At 38.9% G+C, this 26,012-nt stretch overlaps 1 protein-coding gene across 3 annotated transcripts; it reads left to right on the forward strand.

Moving 5' to 3' along the window:
* Positions 1-17,033: 17,033 nt before the first annotated feature.
* ZSCAN16 (zinc finger and SCAN domain containing 16) lies at positions 17,034-23,604 on the forward strand. Of its 3 annotated transcripts, none has more exons than XM_021715372.1 (4): positions 17,034-17,155; positions 17,811-18,263; positions 19,195-19,333; positions 22,950-23,604. In XM_021715372.1, the coding sequence occupies exons 2-4, from the start codon at positions 17,889-17,891 to the stop codon at positions 23,468-23,470; spliced, it is 1,035 nt and encodes a 344-aa protein (XP_021571047.1). In that variant the 5' UTR covers positions 17,034-17,155; positions 17,811-17,888; the 3' UTR covers positions 23,471-23,604. The 3 variants fall into 3 exon arrangements, with proteins under 3 accessions (XP_021571047.1, XP_008061958.1, XP_021571048.1); XM_008063767.2 differs by having other exon boundaries at positions 17,040-17,155; positions 17,858-18,263; XM_021715373.1 differs by having other exon boundaries at positions 17,040-17,155; positions 17,858-18,176.
* Positions 23,605-26,012: the final 2,408 nt, after the last annotated feature.

Below are 26,012 nucleotides of genomic sequence, written 5' to 3' on the forward strand. Positions count from 1 at the left end.
ATCTCTTAGGCAGAGTTTTGTTTCATGTTGTCTTGTTTTTGAATTTCAAAATGCAAACATTTCCTCCTCTCAAAAGAGATAAATGTATGTAAATTTGGAACAAAAGGAGTAAACAGAACAATTACAGAATGCGAATGAAACTCATGAGATTATAAAAATACAGATTCAGCAATTTTTTTCCAAACTGGGCTAATGAATGACACAGATGATTTATTGCAAACTTTGCCAAACCATTTATAGTCCCACACTTCCACTGACATTAGTAAAATAGATTCAGCCACACCTCATTAAAATGGAAGTAAACCTGATTAAACTTTTACCCAATATCAGATAATAGCCTTTAAATACCCTCCTGGACTTCACAACCCCTTGAAGATGTAAATCTTATCATGTTTTTGAAATGTTAACATTCAGGGAATTAGTTAAACAGCGTTCCAGCTGATATCAGATCTAAAACAGAGTTAAAAATTTTTTCGGCCACCACAAAATTCCTTTCCTCAGTAGGTACCTTTAGATCAGGAAATAAACATTTATAATAATTAATTTTAATTATTTGTCTTAAATTAATTGCATGACCCTTTACCTTTCAGTATACCCATTTGTAATCTTTTTTACTATAGGAAACAAAAATATTCCTCTCTATAATACTGGAGATTATTGAACTTAAAAAGGTGAAAATGCATGGGGACATTCTGTTTCCTTCCAAGCCTGATGACAGGACAGGAATTTCTGGAAACAAAGGTTTTCCTGCCTGCCTTTTACCACCTAAAGATAGCCACTTGAAGACTCTTGCTTATCAGCTCAGAGACAACCTCAGAGATTCTAGGAACAGACTTTACTCCCTCAAATTTACCTTCTCACACATGCCACTTTGACACCACCCTCATGCTAGCTTTTTTACCAAATGTCTCTTTCAATCATTCATCTGACCTTTATGGAGCTGAAAACCTGAGACCTTAGAAAAATATGACTGGATGGCACTATGGGTTGTATACCATTTGCAGTTTGCGAGACTTTACTTTCTTTTAGCTGTCTCAGAGGTGGTTCTGGAGCTTGTGAGGACTGCTTTGCACATCTTTGGAGATGTCTTGTGTACCCTTGGTTAAGTCACAACCTTAGTTAAAGCTTATTAGTTTGAGTGCGTCCGTTGAAACGGTACCTTTAGTTTAAAAGTAAAAAAGGTCAAAAGTCAGGAATATTGGCTGTTTGTCCCAACTGAAATCTGATATAGGATTTTAAAAGCATTTTTAAAAGTTTTATAGTCAGAAGTCAGCTTAATTAAAAGCTGATATTCAAGCTGGATAGATAGATATAGATTTTTTTTCAAGAACTTTCTTTTTTTCCTCTTGAATTCTGTTTTAGGGAAGATTTTTGTTTTTGTTTTCCATCAACTAAAACTCCTTTTCATTTATATACTTGGTCCATCAGTTTGATTCCTTTCTTGTTGGCTTGATTTTTGCTGAGAAAAATGTAAAGCTTCATTGGCATTTTGGAAAACTTAAATGCCAATGAAACTTTACAACTTAAAGCACTTGATATATGGGCTCCAGACTGCCAAGAAGCCATAAAATGTCATATGCTGGGCACCATAACTCATATTCTATCATTCAACAATGGAATAATAATGTATAGCCAATCAGTAACCAATGTTATCTCTGTACACCAATGGAAGTATCAATGAAAAAAACTTAGCATCAGCCCACTCCTTGTTCCCTTTGTTTTTAAAACACTGCTTGTAACAAAGGCTAATAAAGCACTTCCCAAGGCAACTTGGATGTGTGTCCTGGGCAACTGTCCTCACTTTGGCTCAAGTAAACTTTTTAAATTATAGTTTGTACTTCAGCTTCTTCTTAGGTTGATATTTCAAATATTCTGGTCTCCTACTGTCATGTTTTGAATTAGCATATTCTGGTCTTCTATAGGTTAAAAACAATCTCTTAATACTTTCTTCTATTCCTGGCACATACACTAGTGCTGAGCAGATTATAGCAACACTGAAGCTGTAAGGCAGTATTTAAATTCCATTGAATACATTTTAAAGAGTCATGCAACTGTTTCATTTTAAGATGTCAGTATATATAATATACCTAGAAGTTATGTCATATTAACTTGAGCACTGATGTTCTTTGGTTGTGTGTTGCTCAATCTGGTCACATTGTAAGGATTCCAGGACAGGCCTGCATAAGTTGATGAACATGCATAAGTTCATCCCACCCCTGAGCTGTGGAGACTTGGGCAAGTCACTTGCACTTTTTGCATGTTTCTGGGTTGTGAGTAATGCATCACTGCACAGCACTCATCAGTGTGAGTTACTCCTCCTTTCCCTTCCTCTTCTTCTGAGTCATTTATGATCAATCAAAACTGCATGACTACACTGATGGGAACACTGCTGACATGTTCTGGTTGAGCAATGTGTTTACCTTTTACCTGGTAAATGGATTAAGGTTGATGAAGCTCAGGATGGAGAGGCCAATGATGCTGACCAGGAAGATTGGCAGGGCAGACCAGATAACTCTAGGTCCATGGACAAGAATGAAGTGTGGGGAGATCCCTGCCTGCCACGTGCATCAGGAGGACTAATGGACTCAATGCTGCAGAAATGGTGCTCAGACCCTCGTTTTAGTACAAGTTGTAAATCAAAATCCCATGACTAGGTAACCCAATTTGCAGACTCCTTGGCAGACATAGCACTCCAGGACTCTAAACCGCAGGACTTAAGTCCCTCCCCCCAATCAATTGAACAGACCCCCCCTGGGCCAAAAGAAACCTGAAAAACTAAATCCAGGCCACCACAGAATAGGAAGTAGGACATGTCTCATCATACCCCATCCCTTGTGGAGTTTTAGGCACAACTGACCAGCATTAGCATCAAAATAGAAATCATGAGATGGACAAAACAGATTCTGTGGCAATAAGTTACCAAATTCCAACCTGACTCTGGTATAGCAGATAGCAGGCCCTAAGGGAAATGAAAATATTTTATCCCAAAATATATTTCTTTGACATATTTTGAAATAGTCCTGCAAAGCTGCTTTTGTGAGGAAATATTTACACCTATATAAAACCTCTATTCACATAGTCAGATCTTTCCCCTACCAAACCTTACCAGATCCAGGGAAGACTGAGAGTCTGACATCTTTAAAGTCTGAATAAGGTACACTTACTACCTATGGTCTCTGAAGCCTGCTTAGAGTCTTTCTCTACATATCAAGAACCTTGGCTTTCTTAACACCTCACCCCCATAATACCTCAGAATTTCTTAAATGGTTTCAAATTCTTTAGACAGAGCTTAACTCTTTCTACCAACTGCCAGGCAGAAAATCTTGGAATCTGATGGCTATGGGTTTGTGGAGGATTGCCTCAGCAAGAGAGATAGCATTCCCCAGTTAGGCTCAGTGCACTGCCCCAATTCCTTGGAGAACTGGAAGTCTCTACCCAAGAGGTGCAATCCTCAACCCATACCCAGGACCAGCCTTTTGACTTCGTCACAGGAAAGAATTCAAAGATGAGTCAGAGAGTAAGGAGGGAGATTTAATTTGAACAAAACTACACACTAGAGAGAGGCGTGTGCCTACGATCTCCAAGTAGGAGGTTCACTGAGGGTAGGGAGTGCTGACTTTTATCGTGTGTGTGTGTGTGTGTGTGTGTGTGTGTGTGTGTGTGTGTGTGTGTGTCACGTCAGTTACAAGCCATAGGAAATTGGTATCAGTTTTAAGTCACAGAAAGTGTAACAGTTTCATACTAGTTTAAGTTTCATACTAGTTACGAATCACAGGAATTTTTAAACCTCTTAACCTCTAGGTCAGTAATTCTCCATCCCTCATCCCCCTAAGCTAACTAGCCTGCCTCAAATTTCCACCTATGACTTGCAAGACCCCTGTTGGAGATGCCCCACTTTTCTGAGTCCACCCTACGTAAACCTCACATATATCGATTTAAAAATTTTTTTTTAATTTTAGATGTAAGAAGTACATACACATATTCGTGTATTTGATTTGTTTTACCTGTTACTTCTGACTCTCTAGAAATGTATAAAGACAAACTGTAATTCATTCATTTGTGGCACAGGTTCTCACAGCCTCTTGGGACTGTGCCGTAAGCCTAGCTCACTCATAGTTTGGTATATTCATTATCAATACCTCTCTGATCCTGCTGGAAACCAGAGATGCACAGGCCCAACTCACAGACACATTTCTGCTGACTGCCTGGCAGGGCACAGAGGTGTTAGTTACGAGTCAGCCTGCATCCTTCACCCCGCCCAGGCAAGACTAGCAGGAAGAGAGTGGGCTGCTACAGCTTTGGTCCCTCAGATGACCAGGCACTCTGTGCTGGAAGCTCGTTGGAGACACCGCAGGGGCCAAACTGGGTGACATTCAGGCCCTGGCACCACTAGGTTTTTGAGCCCAGCTCCTGGCTGGTACTCCAGGATATTTCAAAGACCCAGACTCTTGGTCTAATCCATTGACTCTATGCTGACTCCCTGTTTCTCCCATATGGCTGCATACACGAACATTCCTACCCTGTTGAATTCATCAAACACCACCCGTGACCAAACCTTCACTTTTGTGCTAAACCAATTCATATCTGTTCTTCATGACTCAACTGAGCTACCATCTTTTTCAGGAAGCCTTTCTTGATACTTTCCCACATATCTAACTTTCACAATACACCTGGTGCACGTTCTAGCACAGTGTTTACCATACTACATCACCACTTCACTTGTCTGAAGTTGCTGTGTATTTCTTGCAACTGATGTGAAGAAAATGCTCAGTAAAGGTGAATGATGAATAATGAAGTTTAGTAGAATAATAATGTGGGAAACTACAAATCATGATAGGCAGATATGGGTGGATCAGTTTGGTTGAGCCTGAGTAGCTGATAAAGGAGCAATGCTAACAAGGTGGTTTGGAACAAAACTGTAGGAAGCCTAAGAAGTTTTTTATTTTTCTTTTCTCCTTTTCCTGGGAAGGAGGGTGGTTTGAGCAGAAACTAACATGTACCCTATAAGCTGAATCGGGGGAGGTAGAAGAAAAAGGACCACTTTGAAGGCTGTTGCTATAGTTTCGGCTCAACATTATGAGGGCCAAAAATAGGGAAGTTTCAGCTGGTGATGGAGAGGAAGAAGGGATGTAGCTAGATTGCTTCTCCTCAAGCTATTAAGGGTATTACAAAGATGACAGATGGCTCTTTCTGACTCCTCTTCTGGCTTGAACTAGGGTCCCAGTGTGTCAGAGTTAGATATGTCTGATGTATGGAAATGAGCACACTTTTCCTGAGAAAATAATGAAGAACATCATTTATAGAAATAGTGTCATCTTAAAAGTTATACTTTCTACATCGAGGTATTTTGTATACCAAGGAAGAACTTTTAATGACTATAGGACATTTCTTACCTATATGGGTATGTTTGTTCATCCTAGTATCATTTGGAGATTCATGTTTTCCAATTTTTCTAGTAACAGCATTATTAGGAATAAGTTGTTCCACATGCTAGGGTTCTCCTAAATTACTGAAGATTGCTATTGCTTGGTAAGAAAGTTATTATTTGCATTAGCCAATTAACGGACATCTTACTGAGATGTATAACATATTCTTAGAGTAGACAACACAATCTATCCTTTTCATGAAGATTTAAATTACTCATTATGAACATTAGTGCTCATTCTGGTCTGCAGATCACTGCTGTCCTTGAAGACTTCAGGTAGGTAGGACTCTCACTTTATCCTAAAATGGTACTAGATCACCATGTTAATAGATGGCAGATGTGAGATTTAAATAGTTTGTCCCCAGAGTCTGTGTTCTTAACTGCGTAGTACTGATGCAATATAAAAATGTGAGGGAGGTAGAGGGTTGGGGAAATGAAAGTAGAAATGTAAGCAGGGACATTCTTATTGCAGGGTGATGTGATTGTACATCTGGATGACTTTTTAAATATATCAGCACCTGGATTTCACCCTCAGAAATTGGACTTTAGTTGCACTGGGATGGGACTCAAGCATAGGCTTTTTTTTTTTTTCCTCCAGACTATAGCTAGTATCAAGAATCCCAATTATGGGACCATGAAGACCTGTATACTCAACAAATTGTTTATATTTTATCCTATGGGGAATTAAAGATAGAGATATTCAGGTAGTTTTTAAATTTAGTAACTTAAACTATAGGCATGGTAGGCACAATCTTCAAATGGCATGTGAAGTCTGAATAATTATTTTAAGGACAGAGAATGTAATTATATACTATAGCACAGTCACTAGAGATATTGGGTATAGTATGGGTCATCTAATCATCTAGCTCCTAGAAAATATGTGGTAGTAATGACCTGAATCCTAAATGCCACTAAGGAGTACAGTTTTGTTTTGTTTTTTAAATAAGTCACTCTTTAAATTCCCATAAGGAAGTCTTGTAGCAGCAAGCTCAAATATTGGTCTATATCTAATAAACTACTTTTGAAAGACTTCCTTGGGATTAACCACACATTGAAATCATAGTGACTAAAAACTTTATTTTGGTAAAAAGAAGGCAATATCAGAGGAATTTAATTCCATTATTTTCATGGATTAAAAAATTGCTTTTCCTACAACTAGGGAACTAGGTTCCTTATTAGGTTCCAGGCTCCATAGATTATAGTTGGTCACCATAGTAACCGATTTCTTATTTAAACATGAAACAGATTTTTTTCTGTAATAGTAAATTAATTTTTTGGCATTCTATCCATTTCTAAGGTCACCATTCTTCTTCTTCTTCTTCTTCTTCTTTTTTCTTTTTTGAGTTGGAGAGTTGGAATCTCACTCCGTCGCCCAGGCTAGAGTGGCACCCAGGCTCATGGTCACCCCAGAGTCAACCTGCCGGGCTCCAGTGATCCTTCTGCCTCAGCCTTCCAAGTAGCTGGAACTACAGGCATGCACTACCACACCCAGCTAATTTTTTTGTTTAATGTAGAGACGAGGTCTCTCCAAGTTGCCTGGACTGGTCTCGAACCTGTGGGCTCAGGCAATCCACTCACCTTAGCCTCTCAAAGTGCTGGGATTACAGGCTAAGCCACCGAGCCCAGCTTATAGTAAATTAATTTTTTGACATTCTATCCATATCTGAGGCCACCATTCTTATATATCGATGTCTTTCCTGTGGGTTCACTCCTGTTGAAGTCCATCCTCTAATAATTATTTAGTTCTGTGTGTGGTTTCAGACTTAGCCTCTCTAGAAATTCCCTTATTTTGCCTGTCCTTCTTAATAGTGGTTTACATGGGATAACATTCTAAATTGACAATTTTTTCCTTTGCATTTTGAAGATACTGCCTGTCTTCTAAGCTTCTGTTTGCTGTTAAATACTATTATCAATCTAACTGTCTTTTTTAAGATTCCATTTTTTTCTCCTTAGTAGCTTTTAAATTTTCTCTTAAACTTTATGCCTTGAGTCTTACCAAAAAGTATATCCTGATAGGGCTTTATTTTTATTCATTTGCTTGGTCTATAAATACACTTTTGCTTTAAGAACCCATATTTTTCTTTAATTCTGGGAAATTCCCAGCTATTAGCTCTTCAAATAGTGCATCTTTTTATTCTTATATTATTTTCTTCTGGAGCTTTCACCATATATTGTTTAGAACATACTTACCACTCTATTTCATTTATGTCTTTGTCTCTCTGCAGTACATCCAAGAGGATTCCTCTTCTACTGTCTTACAGCTTATTCTCCCTTTGACTGTTTTTAGCTTATGCCTTCTATTGAAGACTTTATTTCAATTACCCCATTATTATTTCCAACATTTCTATTCAATTTTCATACCCATTACCCATTATCCTTGCTCTACTTTTTGTAAAATTAATTTTATCTTTCATTTTCATGGATGGTATGTTATCATTCAGCTTTTTTCAGTATCTTTAATCTACCCGTTTTGTTGGGCTGTTTGATGAAAGTAACTTTATCTGGATTCAACTCACATTCCAGTTTTGTGATTTTGTTAACCATCTTTCTTAGCATTCATTTCATTTGTTTTCAAACTTCTACTTCTAGACTCATTTTGAGTTCTGATCTCTTTTACATTCTCTCTTTCTTTGTTTAGAAATTCTGTTGTTACATTTACCTGGCCCCCCAGGACCAAGTTTTATGCAACGGTGTTTTAGGACTCCTGTTCGATGTAGTATCACAAATACCATCAATGTAGTAACAGGCTTTCAGGTGGCTTCACACGGTTCTTAGTCAGGTTATATTTTTCTGTGTGTGTGTGTCAAGGTACTTTTGTGTGCCTGGGTGTTCCACCCAGCCTCTGGCATCATGGAGCAAGATGATGCCAGTCCCCCTCTCAAAGCACTTCTGCCCCTGGGACTAAGACCTCAGTCACCCTATGGACCTAGAACCCAGCAGGCCGAGAGCTTCAGCTATAGCCACTATTCTGTTTTTGTCTCCTTTCTGGGCTACAGAAAATTTATTTTTAGCACAGATGTGTTTATAGACTTTATTTTTAAAATCTATATTACTCTTTATATTTGCAGTTGAAGTATGAACTCACTATGCCATCTTGACTAAAAATACACATTTTCCCCAATCTTTTTTATTCATTTATAAATTGAATTTCTAGGTTGTGCTTCTTTTTTAGAATGCCTCATAAACTTTCTTCTCATGCTAATATGGATTTTAGTTTTATGTGTAGTAACTGTTTTGGATCACATCTACAGTAGTCACTTTTATCTGCTAATAGTTCTAAAAGATAATATTCTTTTATAAATATGCATCTTTGTGTAATTTGCTTTCAAATTCTGCACTCTATATCTCATATAGTGCTAGAGTTTGAACATGTCTCTCAAAGTTCATATGTTGGAAACTCAATCCCCAGTGCAGCAGTGTTGAGAGGTAGGCCATTTAAGAGGTGACTAGGTCATGAGGGCGGCCCTCATGACTGAATTAATGTTTTATTGCAGGAGTGGGTTAGTTATCATAGGAGTAGGATGAGTTCAGCACATTCTCTTTTCCTCCTTCCTCCTCCTCCTTCTTCTCTTCCTCCTCCTCTCTCTTTCTTTCCTCTTCCTCTCACTTCTCCCTCTCTCTCTCCCTCTTCCACCGTCTGCCATGAAATGACACATAATAAGGTCTTCATGAGATGCCAGCACCTTTATCTTTGACTGCTCAGCCTCCAGAATTGTGAGGAAATAAATTTCTGTTCTTTATAAATTACCTGGTCTGTGGTATTGTTATAGCAGTATAAAATGGACAAAGACAGTTAACTGTAACATAAAGTTTTAAAGTACTCAAAGACTTAAAAATAACCTTACATAACCACAAACAATGGGGGATTTTTTTTTTTTTTTTTTAAGTTGGAGTCTCACTGTGTCGCCCAGACTGGAGTGCAGTGGCCGCTCCCGGCCACCGCAGCCTCGACCTGCTGGGCTCCGGCGATCCTTCCGCCTCAGCCTTCCGAGTAGCCGGAACTACAGGCATGTGCTACCATGCCCGGCTGATTTTTTTTTTTTTTTTTTTTTTACTGTAGAGATGAGGTCTCGCTGCCCAGGCGGATCTCGAACCCACGGGCTCAGGCAATCCACTCACCTCAGCCTCCCAAAGGCGCGGGATTACAGGCTGAGCCACCGAGCCCGGCTACAATGGGGGATTTTTAACCAGTGTGGCAAGCTAGTTTGGTGAGACTATTTCAGACCCTGTTCTAAAAGGAAGCCAACAAAAGAAGACTCATCTCCCCCTTGGTAATGTTCTTTATCAGCTCTGCCTTGTCCCTGGGTTCCTGTCTTTCACAGATAAAGAGACTCTAGACCCACCTGGCAGTTCCCTTTCTCAGACACATTGCTAGTAAACTTTGTCCCTCATCCACACTTACATCAAATCTGCTGTCTGACCATGGCTCCTTCTCTTCTCATCCCAAAGTCTCTTTAGCTAGCACACTTTGGTGTAGACAGCCCCAATGCCTCTGCCTTGAGGTAGGTGTGACTTTTACTGTGCCCTTCAATCATTTCCATGATTGTCTTTTCCTTTTTTCCCATCTAATACCGCTTTTCTACTCAAAACATTGCTTTTCCTTACATTCTTCCTACGCAGTCACACATTCTACCCTTTACTCTGGGTCCTAAAGTGAAATTACTTCAAGGAAATATGCGTTGAATGGGAAAACCTCATGTTTTTCAGAAACTATTGGTCACTGAGGATATGGCTATGTCTCCTACACTGGAGAAATAAGGGTATTGGCACACTGCTCAGAGGAACTTCTGCAGGAAAAATAGGAAGAGGAATTATGGGAACATGATTCCCTGGGTAAGGACAGATGGAAGGCAAGAGTATACTAAAGAACCTTGTCTCCATTAGTGACGGTTAGTCTCAGAAGTCTCAAGTGACCCACAGAGCACAGGTTCAAGCTTTACAGATGTCCAGTGTTCTCCTTTGCAAGAAAGGTAGCGAGGTCTTTAGGGGCCAAAGCAATTTCTGTTCTATCCCAACACCATAACCCCTTGTTTTGTCCAAAGTGTCTAGATGCTAATCTCTTTATTCTGCATGTTTGGAAATGAGATACTTCCCTGTGCTCTGATTTCTCATTTTCTTCAGTATTCCCAGAGGATTTCAGGGCAACCTACACAAAATTATTTCATGACTCTAACTGAGTATCTGCTACTGTTTATTTTTCTCCTTTTTCCCCCCTTTACTCAACTTTTGACCTTCCTCAGTGAACTTATTCTTATCTTAGAGCTTCTCTTCTGTTATTTATTACATTTGTTCATTGGATCACTATTATAGTTCCTTCCTGTTTTTCACCATTTTTTCTTGAATCATGCCTTCCAAGTTCAGCCCATACTCTCTTCCTTTGCCATCTCCCAATTTCTTCCTCAAATGCTGTAAAATCATTTTGTTAGTATATTTAAGCCATTTACATCTAGTATATGTGTTTTATTTTCTGCATATTCCAATGGCACTTGAATGCTATACTTTTTTATCTCAGATAATGTGGTCGGAATCAATAAAGTAGAACTGATTGCAGGACTTCTTTCTGGTGTGGGTTCCCAAGAAAAGTTACCTGGTGAGATAAATGAAAAGGTTTCTGAATGTGGAAAAATTCAACATGACAGATGGACAGAAATATATCAGAGAAACACTTCAACTGAGAGAATATACAAGTGTGATGAATGTGGTAAAAGATTCACTCAGAATTCATGTCTCATTAGACATAAAATACTCCATACTGCAAAGAGACCATATTTATGTAATGCATGTAGCAAAATTTTCACTTAGACCTCACAATGTATTGACCATCAGAGAATACATAGTTGAATAAAATCCTTCCAGTGTGATGAGTGTGAAAACGTTCATACCTTATTCAGCATCAAAGAACCCAAATGGGAGAGAAACCTGTCCAAGGTAATAAATGTGGGAAAGCCTTTCATTACAGCTCAGGCATTATTCAACACCAGAGGCTCCACACAGGAGAGAAACCATACCAGTGTAAAGACTGCAGGAAATTCTTCTCTCTGAGCTCACATCTGATACATCAGAAAGTTCATATTGGAGAGAAGCCATACCAGCGCAGTGAGTGCGGGAAAAGCTTTAGCCAGTGTTCAGGCTTCTTTCATCACTAGAAAACCCACAGTGAAGAGAAACCCTATGAATATGACAAGTATGGAAAGTTATAGTTCTTCAGTTATAGTTCATCTCTTGTTGAACACCTGCAAATCCACAGTGGACGGAAGTCCTATGAGTGTGATATTTGTAGAAAAGCTTTCAGTTATAGCACACATCTTCCAAAGAACCCACACCAGAAAGAAGTCCTGCAAACATGATGTCTGTGGGAAAACTTTCAGTTACAGCACATATCTTCTGAAGAATCCAAGCTGGAAAGAAGACTGCAAAATGATGTGTGTAGGAAAGCTTTATGGCAGAGCTTACACCTCATTTCACATTAGCAAATTCACACTGGAACGAAGCCCCAGTGACATCAAGTATGGTGCAGCATTGTTCATCTATGCTCATTCCTGTGGAACATCAGAAAAGCACAATTAGAAGAGAATGCCACCAATACAGTGACGTAGAGAACTTTGCAATCACTATTGCAATTTCAACAACAATTTGAAACTATCATAATACTATAAGAAAGGGATTGGCAGTAGTGGGAAACTGCCAGGGGATGGCAGGGGTGGAATTGGCAGTAGTGAGAAACTGCCAGGGGAGGGTGGGGCACACCTCATCGACAAGGGTACCTGCATGATGAACATTTGTATACCTAACCCTGAATTGTACCCCATGTATTTCAAATAAAAAATTTGAAGAAAAATATATATGGAGGCTGAGATAGGCAAGCACCTGAAAGCTTGCTAAACAAGGCTTTCTGATTCCCTGCCACTAGGCACATCATCTTATGAACTGGGACTTTCAAGGGGATTATTTCATATGCTCAAACTTTTCTTCTCTGAAGCACACATCTTAGAAAATCCAAACGTTCTATTAGATATGTACTATAGGTTTTCTCATTTACTACTGTTTTCCCCCTTTCCTTTTTCTATTCTTCTATTTGATTTCTTTGGAGTTGAAGTAATAATATTGCCTGGAGTGTGAAATTAGAATAACATCTAGTCTACATGAAAAATCCCTGAATTTTTGGTAAATTTGATAAAGCACAATAGCCATAGCCTTTCAATTATTTACCCTAAAAACACTGTGAAATACAGAAGATATTTTAATATTGGAATTAATTATGATTTATGCAGGTAGGATGGTTCAGTGAAGGTAGAGCAAGATTTATCATGCAAATTCCCAGTGACCTTTCACATTTTAAATCAGAGATAGCAAACAGACCAAATGGGCTGTATTTGGCCTATACATTTTTCTCCCATATGAGGAGGGGCACCAAAGAACCAGAATTTATTTATTTAAAAAATGTGTACTTATTCTTACATGCCTAAAATTCAGTCACCTTCAAAGTGCTCTCCATTTGATGCAATATAACTATCTAGACACTTTTTCCACTGCCCAAAACAGTTTTTGAACTAGTCTATTTTGACTCCTTTTAGTGCTTTTGCCATTTTGTTTATCTATTTCAAATCAGCAAAACATTTCCCTTTGAGAACTTTTTTCATCAGAGAAACAAAATAAAAAGTAACTTGGGTGAGATTGGGTGAATAAAGAGGGCAGGGTATGAGGGTTGTGCCATTTCCCGTGAAAAACTGCTGAACACTCAGTGAGGTCTAGGCAGGTGTACCTGTAAATCACCCATCATGAAATGGGCAAACATGTTGAAAGAATCTCAAAAAAAAATTCACTGAATCCAAATGCAGCCTCTCACAACAATGCTATGATGCCAATGGGTTCTTAAGACACCTACCTAGTAGGAAACCTATACTACAAGGGGCCCGCCCTCCAAAAGATAATCCTGGTTTGGGGGTCCTCCTTGTAGTATTTTTTAAATCTTTTTTTTTTTTTTTGAGTCGAGGTCTCATTCTGTCACTCAGGCTGGAGTGCAGAGTCACAATCACAGTTCACCGCAGCCTTGAATTTCTGGGTTCAAGCAATCTTCCTGCCTCAGCCTCCTGAGTAGCTGGCTCAGGAGGCATGTGCCACCATGCCAGGCTAATTTTTTTATTTGTAAAGATGAGGTCTTGCTATGTTACCTAGGCTGGTCTCGAATTCATGGGCTCAAGCAGTCCTCCTGCTTCAGCCTCCCAAAGCTGATGTAAGCCACCATATCTGGCCTAGTATTTTTTTTTTTTTAATATTTTAAACTACTGCCACTATTTAAGAATCTGGAGATTTCACATAAAATCTGACCTTCTAGATTCGTTTACAAAAATGCATGATGTGGCCACACTAGGCACCACATTTCTACAAGGCAGTAGTTGACTGGAACTGATTACCACTACTCTCTAGTTGGACATGGTGCCCACCGCCACACAGCTTCCTATTGTCTTACACCACCCCCTTTCATTCATCCATTTAACCTGTGGGCCCTAGGGGTTTCTTCAGGAGCTCTGGGTGTTTCACCACCCAAACAGCTTCACTTTCATTAGTTTTATATATTGACCTCCCGATTAAAATTTTCCATTAAGAAAAGGTTTCTGCTAACAAGTTTGAAGATTTGTATTAAAAAATAAGTTTTCAGCCGGGCTCGGTGGCTCAGCCTGTAATCCCGCGCTTTGGGAGGTTGAGGTGAGTGGATTGCCTGAGCCCACTGGTTCGAGACCCGCCTGGGTAACTTGGCGAGACCTCATCTCTACAATAAATCAAAAAATTAGCCGGGTGTGGTAGCACACGCCTGTAGTTCCAGCTATTTGGAAGGCTGAAGCAGAAGGATCACTGGAGCCCAGCAGGTCGAGGCTGTGGTGGCTAGGAGCAGCCACTGCACTCCAGTCTGGGCGACAGAGTGAGACTCCAACTCAAAAAAAAATAATAAATAAATAAATAAATAAAAATAAATTTTAAAGTGTGTTCTTTGATCACCTGAAGGTAGAGGAAAGCCACTTTAAATTTTTCTTTAGACAGAATCTGTAGGTAAGCTGTGGCAAAGTAGTAGGGATGAACCCAGAATGGGAGAGTGGGGAGAGGTAGAAAGAAAAACCAGCTAAGAATAAAAGTAGGATGGGAATAAACTTTGGGAGAAAAAGAAAATAAAGATCAATTAGGGGGAAAGGGAAAAGGTGGTTTTAAAAAAGGCAGAGGAGAGAACAAGGGCACCACAAAAACACTGCAAAGAGGAAATGGAAGCAAAGTTAGTGAAAGCATAGTAGGGGAAAAAACAGCAACTTTAGAGAAACATACGGTGGAAGTAGAAGGATTGTGGAGGTTAGGACACTTTATTTTTATCATTGACTCTTCGTGACTTTAAAGTAATAATCAAACACTTATTTCTAGGTCATGAAGGCCAAATGTCTAATGTGAAAGATCCTAACCCAAATCTAAGTTCACTACAATTCCTTGGGGGCCACTCAGGATCCTGGCCCTGTGTGGGTCTCTGAGTGTTGTGACACAGGGCATCTCTCTTCCTCTAGCACTCTAAGTCACAATTTCTTAAATTCTGCTTACCCTGGACTCCTCCTTCTCAGCAACACAAACCAAGCAGAAGAATTCTCCTGAGCAGCAAAAATATATTCTTGGTTTCTCTCTAAGAGACATCCAACATACTCCTTTGTAGGAAGAAGCTTGTCTATTCCCCCGAAAGAGGAAACAGTATTTTGTGTGATAATAATACCAATTACAAGCTAAATAAATGATGCATGCAAAAGGACAATCCCTTTGCAAGCTATAATAATAGTAGCTGCCATTTGTTGAGCACCTAAACTGTGGTTCAGACATTGTACCTGAGTACCTTACCTATCTCATGTAAACTTTCCAATTCCTCTGTAATACAGGTACTATATATTTCCCCAAACAATATGTAGATATAAATTATTCTTTTGAAAAATTTATAATAAAACGACAAGTTTTTATGACACTAAAATTTTAAACAGCATATTAAAGTGTTTCCAGAATATAATCACAACTATGAAAAACAGACCCAAAATATTAAAAATTGAAAGGAAATGACAGCAAAATGTCAATAGTGACTGCATTTATGTGATGAAAATAGACTAATAAATCTCTTTTTCTTCCTATTTTTCTATATTCCAAATGGAAAAGTTAGAATTTATCATACACATGTAAATATTTCTACAAAATTAAAATGCTACAGAATTATCTGAATCTTTCTAGAGATAATTCTGATAACTTTTTCAATTTAATTTCTTCTTTTTGTTGTTGTTGCTTTGTTTGTTTGTTTGTTTGTTTGTTTGTTTTTAGAGAAAGAGTCTCACTCTGTTGCTCAGGCTGGATTGCAGGCTGGAGTACAGTGGTTCGCTGAAGCCTTGAACTCCCGGGCTCAGGCAATCCTCCCACTTCAGTGTCCCAAGTAGTTTGGATTACAGTCACATGCCACCATGCCTGGCCAATTAAAAAAAATTTTTTTTAATCTTTAATTTTTAAAATCTTTACCATTCCCTCAGCTCCCTCAATCTTTGCTCAAATGTCAATTTACTAGTAAGGGCCTCCATGAACATTCTATTTAAACATCACTTCATTCTCATCACAAACTCCCTATTTCCTTTATTTTCTCCTTAGCACTAATGTCTATCATCTAATATACCTTATATTTTTCTGGTTTATTGCCTGCTTCCCCTCCTCCTAAACCTCCCCCAAATCCCCACAGAAGATTGTAAATTCCATGATTATTTTGCTCAAAACATAGTTCCTGGCATAGTAGGTGAATAATCAATATTTGTGGAAGGAAGGCAAAGAGGGAGAAAAAACTGAGACAGCATTTTTCATCCAGATTGACAAAGATCAAAATATTTTATGACACTGTCGACAAGTTAGGTAAACAAGAACATTGCTAGTGGGTTCTATAATTAGTGATTTGGCATTAGCAAATGTACAAATATCCCTATTCTATATTCTTGGTAATTCTCTTTTTAAGAATATAAACTATGGACATATCCTTACACATGAGAAATTACGCGTGCCCACAGTAATTTATTGGAGCAGCATTTGAAAAAGAAAGTTGGAAACAGCCTCATGACCGTCAAAGGGGTAGTTATTAATAAATTATAGCACATATACACAATTGAGCACTATGCAGTTTGTTTGTTTGTTTTTAAAGAGCAAGAATAAGGTAATCTTTAATGTTGCCGCCAAGATCTATTGGTAAAAAGAAAAATAAGCAAGGTGATTAAATGCTACAATTTGTGTAGTGGGAAAAAAGCAAGGGTAATATATACCTGTGCAATATATCTATGTAAGGCTACACATGCCATGAAAAACAAACTAGACACTGGGGGACATTTATTCTTTTTAAAAATGTATGTGAATGCATTATTACATAACTTAATTATTAAATAAATTACTTTTAAACTAATTAACCGGAAAAAAGCTTGAGAGGAACAAAAAAGTTTTTAAAGAAGCGCAAGGCAGGCTTGCTGGCGGGCCCCACAACCCCATCGATAAAACGCAGTGAAACCGTCCTCCACGGGTTGGGGCAGAAGAGGCCAAGCCCGGAGCAGCCATCGAGGCGGAGCTTCCTAGAGCGGCCCGGAAGTGCCCGGTAGCCCGCGGCCGGCGCCGATTGGCTTCTTTGGGTCTTGCCTTTGTTTGGGGTTGCGCGGAGGACGCTGGCGGTCGCATCTGTTCCTCTCTGCGCGTAAGGTGGGTATCTCCTGGCTCCCGGGTGTAGAAGAGGAGGGGACAGGGCACAGCTGTGGTCAGCAGTAACACTCTCCCCACACCTCCCCGTCACGGGAATAGTGTAACTCCCTGCTCCTCCCTCTCCGTTCCCCGACAAACCTACTGGAGAGGACTTGGCCCGACTTTCTGGGAGGGGCCGGGGTGGAAGGGGGATACTGGTTAGGGGGTTCGCTGTGGAGGCATCCATCTGAACCCTTTCGAGAGTTGTCGCACATACCCTATCACCACTGAATCCTGGGAACACAAACCGACCCACTGATCTCAGGATACGGAATGATAGAAGTTTTGACAAAGTTATTAATACTTATCGTTTAGTGCTTACCAGTGCCAGCTGCCATGCCAGGGACGTTGCATATATTCTAATTTAGTCTTTACAGCATCCTTATAAGAAATATGAGAATTTTACATGAGGATGTGTAGCTCTAGTTTAGAGAACTTTCTCTAAATTAACAGTGGAGCACAGATTCAAATCATGTCCCTGTGTCACCGTTCTTGTTTACAGCCTCCTATGATACTGTTTCTCTGACACAACACTGGTGGCTTGGCTTCATTAGTGTGTGTTTATGTTCACAGCAGTTTTTGTCATTTCTTTATGGTACAATTTTTTATGCCTTAGGAGTGTCTCTGAGGCAAGATCTTAGATTCTCCTTGAATCCATCCCAGATACAGGATAAATCTCCCAACAAAGCCCAGAATGGAACCTGAGGAACAAAAAGAACTTCTGATAGTTAAGGCAGAGGACCATTTCTGGGGACAGAACTCCATCTCACAAAAGTACAGTCCTCCCAGGAGGGAACTCTATAGGCAGCACTTCAGGAAGCTCTGCTATCACGATGCACCTGGACCCCGTGAAGCTCTTACCCAGCTCTGGGATCGTTGCCGTCAGTGGCTGAGGCCAGAATACCACACCAAGGAGCAGATTTTAGACCTGGTGGTGCTAGAGCAGTTCCTGAGTATTCTTCCTAGGGACCTGCAAGCATGGGTGCAAGCACACCATCCAGAAACTGGAGAGGAGGCAGTGACTGTGCTGGAGGATCTGGAGAAAGAGCTTGATGAACCTGGAAAGCAGGTGTGAAGGAGTGGTAATTTGGCTGTGAGTGATCAGGGTATATGGGCCATGCCAAAGTAAATGGTATATGAAAGAACACCTGAAAAATACTTCATATGTATGCTCTAGAGAAAAACAAGGCTTAAGGCGAGATCTGACTACCTATGTCAAATAACTAAAGTGTGACTGGGTAAAAAGAGAAGAAACACTAGACTGATTCTTTGCCGATCTGGAAGGCTAGGATCAGTGGGAAGTTACAGAAAGGCAAACAGGTATCAGGAAAACAAATAATTTTCTAACATTCATTGCCACCCATAAATAAAATGGGCTAATTTGTAAGAAACTTCCTTTCCATAGAAGCATTCAAGTAGATTCAAGTAAATGTCAAAAATATTGCAGAATAGCACTTTTCAATAGAAATATAATGTGTCATACATGTAATTTAAATTTTCTAGTAGCTATTTTCAAAATAACAGGTGAAATATATTTACCCTAAAATATTAAATCATGTATTAATGTTTTAAAATGAGGTATTTTAAAATTTTTTGTATTAAGTTTTCAAAATTTGGTGAGTTTTTGCACTTTGCTTATCTTAATTTGTACTAGTCATGTTTTAAGTACTAAGTAACTGCATTTTGCTAGCATGATTATGAAATAAATGTCTCCATTTACTGGAAATTGGGTTAGATGATTTTGAAGGTACCTTCCAAATCCCAGGACTGATCCTAGACTTCCACAGATCAATGAGAGAAGAAACACTGAATTCCACTCTCTAGTATCCTGAATTGTGAATTGACTTTTTCCTGGTCATCATTATTGTTTACAATTGAATGAGAATTTGTCCCCTTTTTATGTCTCTGGCATATACTTCTTTTGGTTTTTTAATCTGTAAGTTCTTTCAGTTCCCATAAAAATCTACGTTACTAGTCCAATCATACCTCATTGTTCCCAGATCCCAGCCAATTCAGAAAGACAGGACATATTGTTGGGCAAGTTGGCCCCCTTGGGAAGGCCATGTGAGTCACTCAGTGTCCAGCTCCATCCCAAGAAGAACCAGCTGGAGCAGAAATCTGGGAAGCTGCAAAGGAATGGTAAGGAGCAAAGTTTTGGGTAGAAGAGGGAAGAGGTGGTTTCTTAGGTTAGAGGGGAACTTTCTCACTTTCATCTTCTCCTTTTAAAGATTTCCTGTTTGTCCTCCACCTCACTGTGGATCATTTTATCCTCTTCCAGTCCTTGCTTCATCATAGAAGGAATTACATTTTAGTTTTTCACTAGACATAAAAGCTGCTACTGACTTTGTGGTGGAGAATGGAATTTAAATACTCATTCAAATTAATAATATCTTATACTCCTGTTGTCACCTAATGATTCTAGTTCTAAGTTCCCTTAAATTTCCATTTTGGGACAAAATGTATGGAACCTGTATTAGTCAGCTACAGAATACTATAGACTGGGTGACTTAACAACGTAAATTTATTTTCTCACAGTTCTGGAAGCTGGAAGTCCTAGATGAAGGTGCTTACAGGGTTAGTTTCTGGTGAGGCCTCTCTCCTTGACTCGAAGACTTCTTGCTGTATCTTCACATGGCATTTTCTTTGTGCATGCACATTCCTGGTATCACTTCCTCTTACAAGGACACCAGTTCTATTAGATTAGAGTTCCACCCTTATGACCTCAGTTAACCTTAATTACCTCATTAAAGGTCCTATCTTCAAATGCAGTAACAGTGGGTGTTAGGGCTTCAACAGATGAATGGGGGAGGAATGACATGAGTCAATCTATAACACACCCCATGCTGAAAGAAGTAGGGAATAAAGATGAGGGATCAGTCAATTCAGCAAAGTGTGTGTTGTTTTTTTTTTTAAATCTGCATGTCAGGTTGACTGGGTTTGGTTCCCTAGCTCACTAAAAAACCAGAGTGTCTAGTGTATCCCCAGGCTTCACTAAAAAGCAGGGAATATTTAAATTACTGTTTTCCCAAACAGTACCTTTTTCATTATTCCCTGCCCTTTCTCTAGAGGTTCTCATGCCCACAATGCCTCCCCTGGGTAGTACCTTATACTCTGGCTTATTTTGTAGTCTTATTACTTAAATTTTGCAAATTCATTCTCTAGGATGATTTATCTAATCTGAAAGATTATTTTGAACTAAGTTTTTCCTAGCAGACATCTGAAAGAGATGACATTCAATTATTAATATTCCACTGTTAACATTGAGTAATTTAAAGGAGGTTTTCGGTGAGTGCTGGTTACAGCTTGGCTTTAGAGGTGAAATTGAGAATCCCTTGTCTCTTTTTATTTTATTTTTTAGAAAATGGGGTCTTGCTGTGTTGCCCAGGCTGGTTTCAAACTCCTGGACTCAAGATCCTCCCACATAAGCCCCCAGAGTCACTGGGATTACAAGCGTGAATCACAGCTCAACTCCTGTCTACTCATTCATTCCTCTTTCATTGAACATTTACTGAGTAGCCTATATGCCAGGCACTATGCTAGATGTAAGGTATCCAAAGATAAGACACTTCAGTTACTTCTCTTCAAGAAGCAAGAGAGTGAGCAATTATAATACTATGATAATTACTGTACTAGAGATACACTGTGAGCTACAAAGAAAAAGATGCCTATCCCTGAGGTAAGCCTGCAAATGTATCACAGTGTAGGTTTGCTTGACCTGAGATGGTCAGATGGGTGGGAACTGGGAAGAGGTACATTCTAGACAAAAAGAAAAAAGAAAAAGAAATAGAAAAAAAGCATCAGCATAACACATTCTAAGAACAGCAACTACTCTGACTTTGATTTTGATATGGAAGATTTTGTGGAAGGGAAAATCAAAAGCCAATGGTAAAGATTCCTGAATGCCATGCTGAGGAAACGGAATCTCATCCTATCAGATGGAGATGGAAGTCTGTTATTTTAAATAGAAGAGTAGGTGGCACAGATGACTATTTTTTTTTTAAGTTTCTATGTAATAGAAAAAGATAGGAAGGATATCTCCAAATGTAGACAATGGTTATTTCAAGATAATGAGATCACAGGCAACTTATTTTGTCTCTATTTTCCAAAGCCTATAATTGGATGACCATACAACTATTGTAGGGAGAAAGGATATAAACGTGAGGTGGCAGGGGATAAGGTCACTTTCAAACACAGAATGGTGAACCAGAGCAGGAATAAGGTTGAAGAGAGAGAAAGGGGAACATGTAAGAGATATTTAGGAAGTAGAATGAATGGGTCTGGTTAGATATGGGGAGAGGGATAATTTTAATACAATCTGAGTTTGTGGATAACTCGGTGGATTATGGCGCCAGTAATTAAGAGGAAAATCAGAAGAGGCATATATCTATGTGTGAAGAAGAGTTACGGGGAGTGAATTCAATTTTTATACATGTATGTTTGCAATGCCTATAAAACATCCAACTAAATAAAATCCAGGCAATGCAATTTGAAATATGGTTCTAGATTTAGGAGAAAGGTTTAGGAAGAGATAGAGATGTGAAAGTCATCCCTGGGTAAAAGGTAGAAGGCATGGGTGTAGATGAGGTTGATCCAGAAGAATGCATAAAGTAAAAAAAGGAGAGAGCTGCATGCAAAATTCTGAGACAAGCCACCATTTAAAATTTGGATGGAGGAAAAGGATTTTGTGGAGACAGAGCAGGGACTGTCAGAAAGGTAAGAGAAGCAGAAGAGAATGGTATTACTGAAGCTAAGATAGTGGTTTCAGCCAGTAGGAGAGATCAGCAGTAGCCAGTGTTACTAATAGAACACAAGATAAGGACTATAAAAGTCCATTGAATTTGGCATTTAGAAGTTAATGTCTCCTGGAGAAGACAGCATTTGAGATACACCATGAATAATGGCAAAGCCAGTGGTTCTCAAAGTGTAGTTCCTGGACCAGCAGTATCTATCTCACCAGAAAATTTACTAGAAAAGCAAATTCTTGGGTTCAACCGCAAATAGAAGAAGAGAAAGAAGCCCAGCAATCTGTTTTAAGCCATCCAGGTGATGCACAACAAAATTAAAAACCACCGAGAGATTTAGACAGAAGGAGATGATAGAGAGGAAATCAATTTCAGGAAAAAAAAAAAAGATTCAGCTCATATACCAGCCAACTACTGTCATTTTCTTTGCTCTGTTTATCCTGATCTGCATGTTCTCACCTTGCTTCCAGCTAATTATTATCCTTCATACATGTTCCCCTCTTTGGATGGTTCTGACTCACTGTATTTCTCTCAGACCCCAAATCCTATTATCGTTTCCAGTCACTTTTACTCCCACTTGCTGTGTTTCAGGCTCCTGCATGTTTCTCCCAAACTTTTATCTCCCTCCCTGTATCTGTTATCCAGTTTTTCTCTCTTTCTCTTAATTATCCTTGGCATACCTATAGTCCCCCATTTACCACTTTGCCTTTGCACAGGATTGCCAAGTAGTCCTTTGGTCTCCATTTTTGCCTTTTCATCTCTTATCCTACTCTCAAATAACTTATCCTGCTGATAAACTTTTTTTTACTAGTCACTTCTTAATTTCTTCCCTATATTATGACTATATGCTATGACAGTACCAAAAATAAGATGGTACCAAATATTTGATATGTTTTATTGTGACTTCTCATTTTATAACAAATTTATAACATTTACATGTTCTTTGTTCCATAGGCTTTTTGCTTCTCAAATCTAGAATAGGACCTGGTTTGTGTGCTATTTGTTTGTTACAGGTGATAAAACCAGGGATAAGAATGAAGAGTTGTACCAGAAGGAAGATATGCCCAAAGTCATGGAATTCCTAGGGGCGATAAGTGATAGACTGAACAAAGATATTCTTCAGCATCCTGAATCCAAAGATGCTATTGAAAATGCAGGCACATTAGTTTGGCAACAGAGGGAAAGAAGACGATATAAATGTGATGAATGTGGAAAAAGTTTCAGTCATAGCTCAGACCTCAGTAAACACAGGAGAACTCACACCGGAGAGAAGCCCTATAAATGTGATGCGTGTGGAAAAGCCTTCATTCAACGCTCACATCTCATTGGACATCATAGAGTACACACTGGAGTAAAGCCCTATAAATGTAAAGAATGTGGGAAAGATTTCAGTGGGCGTACTGGTCTTATTCAGCATCAGAGAATCCATACAGGTGAAAAACCCTATGAGTGTGATGAGTGTGGAAGGCCCTTCCGAGTAAGTTCAGCTCTTATTAGACATCAAAGAATTCATACAGCAAATAAACTCTACTAATAACAAAAGGTCTTTAGATGCTTAGGCCTAACTAGTTATCAGAAAATCTACCTTAGGTAACACTTACGGTTTCCTGAATGTGGGCTACATAAGCATCATTATCATTAAAAACTTATCTGGCTCCAAAGAATCTACCTGAGTAAAATATCCTTTTATTTCAAATTAATTCAGCTTTTTGGGAGGACTCAGTTATTTCCAAAAGCCTTGTCCACTGACAACCCTGATCACTTACAGCACAAGAGAGTGCATTCTACCTTTGTTCTGTGCTCTGGCTCCTTGTTACTTGACTATCAGTGTATGACTTTAGGCAAGACATTCAGTTTTTCCTTGCCTTCATTTCCCCTTCTTTAAAGTGCAAATGATGATAGAGGGCCACTAGGTATGTTTTGACAGGTTAAAATAGATGAAAAGTATTTTGAAAATAACTAAAACAATGCTAATAATTGTTCTCCATCATACTGAAATAATAGCCTGAATATTTATCCAACTTTTATCTTAAGTAGGGGGTATGATCCCTTTGTGGAAAATTTTTATTTGACAGTGATAAAGAGGAAGCCATCTGAAAAGACAGGAGACTGAGGAAAACATTAAAATGAAAGGGAAAGCAGTAAGTAATCAGGAGCTGCTAGGAAGGAGAATAAGAGTATGTAGGGATCTATAACTTTAGATAAATCACTTCTCTTCTGGATCTCAGGTTGTAAACTGAGGGAGATAGGGAGGAGTTGGTCTAGAACTGCACTGTCCAATATGGTAGCCAGTACCCTCATTAACTCAAATAAAGTGGAAAATTCAATTCCTCAGCAACATTAGCCACATTTTTTTTTAATTTTTAATTTTAAATACGTGGGGTACAATTCAGGGTTAGGTTTACAAATATTCATTATGCAGGTACCCTTGTTGATGAGTTGTGCTCCCCACCCTCTCCTGGCAGTTTCCCACAACTGCCAATCCCGCCCCCGCCCTCCTGGCAGTTTCCCACTACTGCCAATCCCTTTCTTATAGTATTATGATTGTTGTCCAAGGTCTGCTTAAGAGTGAGAACATGTGGTACTCAGTTCTTTGTTTCTGTGATACATCACTCAGTACTATATAGCCTTTTAGCCACATTTCAAGTGCTCAGCAGCCACATTAATAGCCATTATATTGGACAGTACAGATACATACCATTTTTACTATTGCAGAAAGTTCTAAAGGACATTGCTTCCTACGTCACTGGTAAGTATCTTCCAGCCTTGATACTGTATGCTTCTGAGTTCAGGAAGGCAGTTAAAAAGATACCCGAAGGAGGCTGCAATCATCAGAAGATAAAATACAAACACCCCAAAGTAAAATAATTGAGTAATAATAACATTATAGTACTTTTTCATCCTCAAAAAAGGAGAGTATTTAACTGGAGAAAGTAAATACAACCTAAATTGAAATCTTAAAGTGTCGCCTCACCTCTGTGAAGAATGTAATTGCCTTTACAAAGTAGCATCCCCTGTCAGATTCACTACATTGGAACTCTCAGGACACCAATACTTTAAGATAGTAAATAATCCATTTTTTATTTCCTTTAGCTTCTGAATGCATTAGCATTTCATTTATTTGCTACAGTTTTACACTCCTAATCTCCTGTCATTTTATAGCATGATAGGAACTGTGGCCAAAGGTCCAACACATTCAAATTCATACCACCAATCAAACTGCCAGGAACAAAGATCTGATTCTTTGACTGATTCTAGGAGTAGTCATTGCCAAAATGATCAGGGAAGAAGTGACCTAATCTTCAAATATCATGTTGAAAATTTCAATTAAGCACATTTGCCTTTGTATTGTGTTTAAGATCAGGAAAATGACCAGAATTGTTTTTATGTCTACTATTATAGGAAGGTGAATCCTAAAGCATTCCTTATAATATAAAGATAAACTGTCTTTTGAACATAATGGTCCTTTTTAAGAGACGTGCATTTACTTTGAATGTCTTACATCAACTGATACACATTTTTAAAATGTCAAGTTTCACATTAATACTTGTTTTAATGACTTAAAATTAATTATCTGAGCAATATTTCAAAGCATTAGAAAAAGTTGAAGGATTTTTTTAATGCTCATGAAAAGTTTTAAATCTTACAACTAGTAGTTGTAAGTACCTGTTATGTACAGAGAACTGTTCTAGTTTTGGAGTTCTGCACCTTTAAAGGCCCTAAAGGCTGAGTAAAGAGTAGTTTGGAGCACTGCAACCATGCTACCCTTTTTAGGTTTGATGTTGATTCCAAACTGCCACCACAGTGTTCACCACAGATTTGGTGTAATGTTGACCTGAGATACATTGGTAACTGAGTCAGGGAGTGACAAAAGATGTAGACAAAAGAAGACGGGCCAGTGAGATCTGGAATTGTTGCAGGTAAAAAGCAAGGGGAGCATGAGGTTAGAGAAGATCTAAGTAGTTGCTAATACTATGGAAAAGCAGGCAGTGTCATAGTATGCATGTAGAAACCCACAGAAGAAACTGGTGCGGGTGCAACCAGTTTGGAAAGATGAATAATGAGTTCAGTTACAG

Source organism: Carlito syrichta, unplaced genomic scaffold, assembly GCF_000164805.1.
Source record: "Carlito syrichta isolate Samal-C Ts95f unplaced genomic scaffold, Tarsius_syrichta-2.0.1 Scaffold307028, whole genome shotgun sequence".
Classification (NCBI taxonomy): domain Eukaryota; kingdom Metazoa; phylum Chordata; class Mammalia; order Primates; family Tarsiidae; genus Carlito; species Carlito syrichta.

What these genes read in the sequence shown, in the direction of transcription:
- ZSCAN16 (XM_021715372.1), top strand. Translation starts at nt 17,889, where the DNA reads ATGGAACCTGAGGAACAAAAAGAACTTCTGATAGTTAAGGCAGAGGAC. An exon ending in TTGATGAACCTGGAAAGCAG is followed by an intron (nt 18,264 to 19,194) that starts GTGTGAAGGAGT and finishes CATTGTTCCCAG; the next exon opens with ATCCCAGCCAATTCAGAAAG. An exon ending in TGGGAAGCTGCAAAGGAATG is followed by an intron (nt 19,334 to 22,949) that starts GTAAGGAGCAAA and finishes TGTTTGTTACAG; the next exon opens with GTGATAAAACCAGGGATAAG.